The 2,575-nt window shown below is 58.3% G+C and overlaps 1 protein-coding gene across 1 annotated transcript; it reads right to left on the bottom strand.

Annotated features, from left to right (window-relative positions):
• Nucleotides 1-691: 691 nt before the first annotated feature.
• Nucleotides 692-2,572, bottom strand: LOC104842204 (protocadherin beta-13-like; the record flags this gene model as incomplete). Its single annotated transcript, XM_010584378.1, has 1 exon — nucleotides 692-2,572. A coding segment is annotated over one exon (1,881 nt), but the record flags the coding sequence as incomplete, so codon positions are not given.
• Nucleotides 2,573-2,575: the final 3 nt, after the last annotated feature.

Genomic DNA, 2,575 nt, shown 5'->3' with positions numbered 1-2,575 from the left:
GCCAGTTCTCCTTAGTATCTTTATCAATGAATTCGGCAAAGGGATCGAGTGCACTCTCAGTAAGTTTGCAGACGACACCAAATTGGGAGGGAGGGTTGATCTGCTCAGGGGTAGGAAGGCTCTACAGAGGGGTCTGGACAGGCTGGATCGACGGGCTGAGGCTAATTGTATGAGGTTCACCAAGGCCAAGTGCCGGGTCCTGCACTTCTGTCACAACAATCCCATGCAGTGCTACAGGCTTGGGAAGAGTGGCTGGAAAGCTGCCCAGCAGGAAAAGACCTGCAGGTGCTGGTTGACAGCCGGCTGAGTATGAGCCTGCAGCGTGCCCAGGTGGTCAAGAAAGCCAATGGCACGCTGGCCTGTATCAGAGATACAAGTTCACGGACTTGCCTAACAGCCAGTGAGACAAGAACTTAGCTGGGGGCCCTGGACCTAACCCCACATGCCAAGCATTTCAGAAAAGGCTGAAACAGAGCTGAAACATACCGTTGCCTGACTGAGGGAGCCTTAGTTTCTTTTGTTTCTTTAGTTTGGGAGGGGGAGACAACCTTTCTTCTGACTTAGAATTTGTGGGAAATCGGTGATGCCAATGGCAAATGCAGATTTACTCTGGGGGAACGTTGCCACGTGTTGTAGCCCAGATCCCTTCCCGTTGCGAGGCACGAAGCCTCTGGCTCTGATTTACTCCATGCTAGTTGAAGGAAAGACTATCGAACTGTTCCGCAGAAAGCGTCCCTGGGTTGTCTGGTGCCACATCCTCCATGGTGACAGGGCCACGGGAGAATTCTTGTTCATCGCCCGTGCCCCTGCCCATGCCGCTGTGCTGCGGTGGCAGGCTGGGGAGGATGGGCTTCAGGAACTTGAACTCACTGTTGCCCGAGCCCGTCGTGAGGCTGATCTCGTAGCAATAGGCGTGGGGCAGGGTCCCCGCAGCGGCCGCGTCAGCCAGGCCACTCTGCAAGTTGCCAGTGCCGTAAAGCACGTGCCCCCCCTTCAGCTCCTTGCCCTTGCACACCTGGCGCGCGATGAAGGCTGCCATGGATGCGAGGAAGAGGACTGAGACAAAGACCAATGAAATGATTAAATAGGTTGTCAGGGAGCCACCCTCATCCTCCGTGGCCAGGCTGCTGTGTGGTAGGTGCACGTCTGAGAAGTCATTGAGCAGGAGCGCGCTCAGTGCAGCGGTGGCTGACAGCGGTGGCTGCCCGTTGTCTCGCACCAGGACGACGAGCTTCTGCTTCACAGCATCCCTCTCTGTCACCGGCCTCCTCAGCCGCACCTCCCCACTTTGGGCACCCACTGCAAACAGCCCAGGGTCAGTGGCCCTCAGCAGGTGGTACGAGAGCCACGAGTTCTGCCCCGAGTCGGCGTCAACAGCCACCACTTTGGTGACGAGGTACCCCGCTTCAGATGACTTGGGCACCAGCTCGCTGGACGCGGGGCTGCTGTCCTGCGAGGGGTACAGCACCAGTGGCGCATTGTCGTTCTCGTCCACCACAAGAAGGCGGACGGTGACGTTGGCGCTAAGGGGAGGTGTCCCCGCATCGGAGGCGCTCACCAAGACCTCGATCTGCCTCACCTGCTCGTAGTCCAGAGGCCGCAGCACAAATACCTGCCCGTTCTCAGAGTTCACGGAGATGCAGGAGCAGGGAGGCCGCTCTGCAGGGTGGGCTGGTGCCAGGGAATACGTCACCTTGGCATTGGGCCCCTCGTCGGCATCCGAGGCGCTGACGGCTCCAACGAGCACCGTGGGGACATTGTTCTCACGCACGTACATGGTGTACGATGTCTGGTTGAAGGCAGGCACATTGTCATTGACATCGGAGATGTCCACCGTGAAGGTCTGGGTGGTTGTGAGAGGAGGTGACCCCGCGTCTGCCGCTGTGACAGCGAGGGTGTAACGTGCCGTCTCCTCCCGGTCCAGCGTGCTCACGGTCACCAGCTCATAGTAATTCTTATAGGCCGGCCGCAGGGAGAACAATAGCTGGTCCTCAAGGGCACAGGAGATCTTCCCGTTGGCACCAGCATCCCGGTCCCTGACAGTAAAGAGGGCGACCACTGTCCCGGGTAATGCGTTCTCGGGGAGGGGGCTGCTGAAGGAACTGACCACCACCTCCGGCGCATTGTCATTCACATCCACCACCTCCACCAACACCTTGCAGATTGCTGACAGGCCCCCGCCATCTGTGGCCCGCACACTGAGCTCGTGAGTCTCTGCTGCCTCAAAGTCCAGAGGCTTCGTGAGTCTAATTTCACCCGTCACAGGGTCGATTGCAAATGCTGAGTGGCTCTGGCCCACCGCTTGGCTGAACTGATAGGACACCTCCCCATTAGGTCCTGCATCCCCATCGGTTGCCACCACGCTGAGAACCACAGAGCCCTCCGCTGCATTTTCCAAAACCTGCCCAATGTAGAGCTCCTGGGTGAAGATGGGAGCGTTATCATTTACATCTAGCACGACAATGTGGATTTGGGTGGTCCCGCTCCTGGGCGGAGAGCCTCCATCCACGGCAATGAGGCTGAAACCCACCTCCGCCTCCTCCTCTCTGTCCAGCGCCTTTTCCAAGACCAATTC

This window comes from Haliaeetus leucocephalus, unplaced genomic scaffold (assembly GCF_000737465.1).
Source record: "Haliaeetus leucocephalus isolate CR32 unplaced genomic scaffold, Haliaeetus_leucocephalus-4.0 Scaffold980, whole genome shotgun sequence".
Classification (NCBI taxonomy): Eukaryota; Metazoa; Chordata; class Aves; order Accipitriformes; family Accipitridae; genus Haliaeetus; species Haliaeetus leucocephalus.
This window is presented reverse-complemented; position numbering and strand designations above follow the sequence as displayed.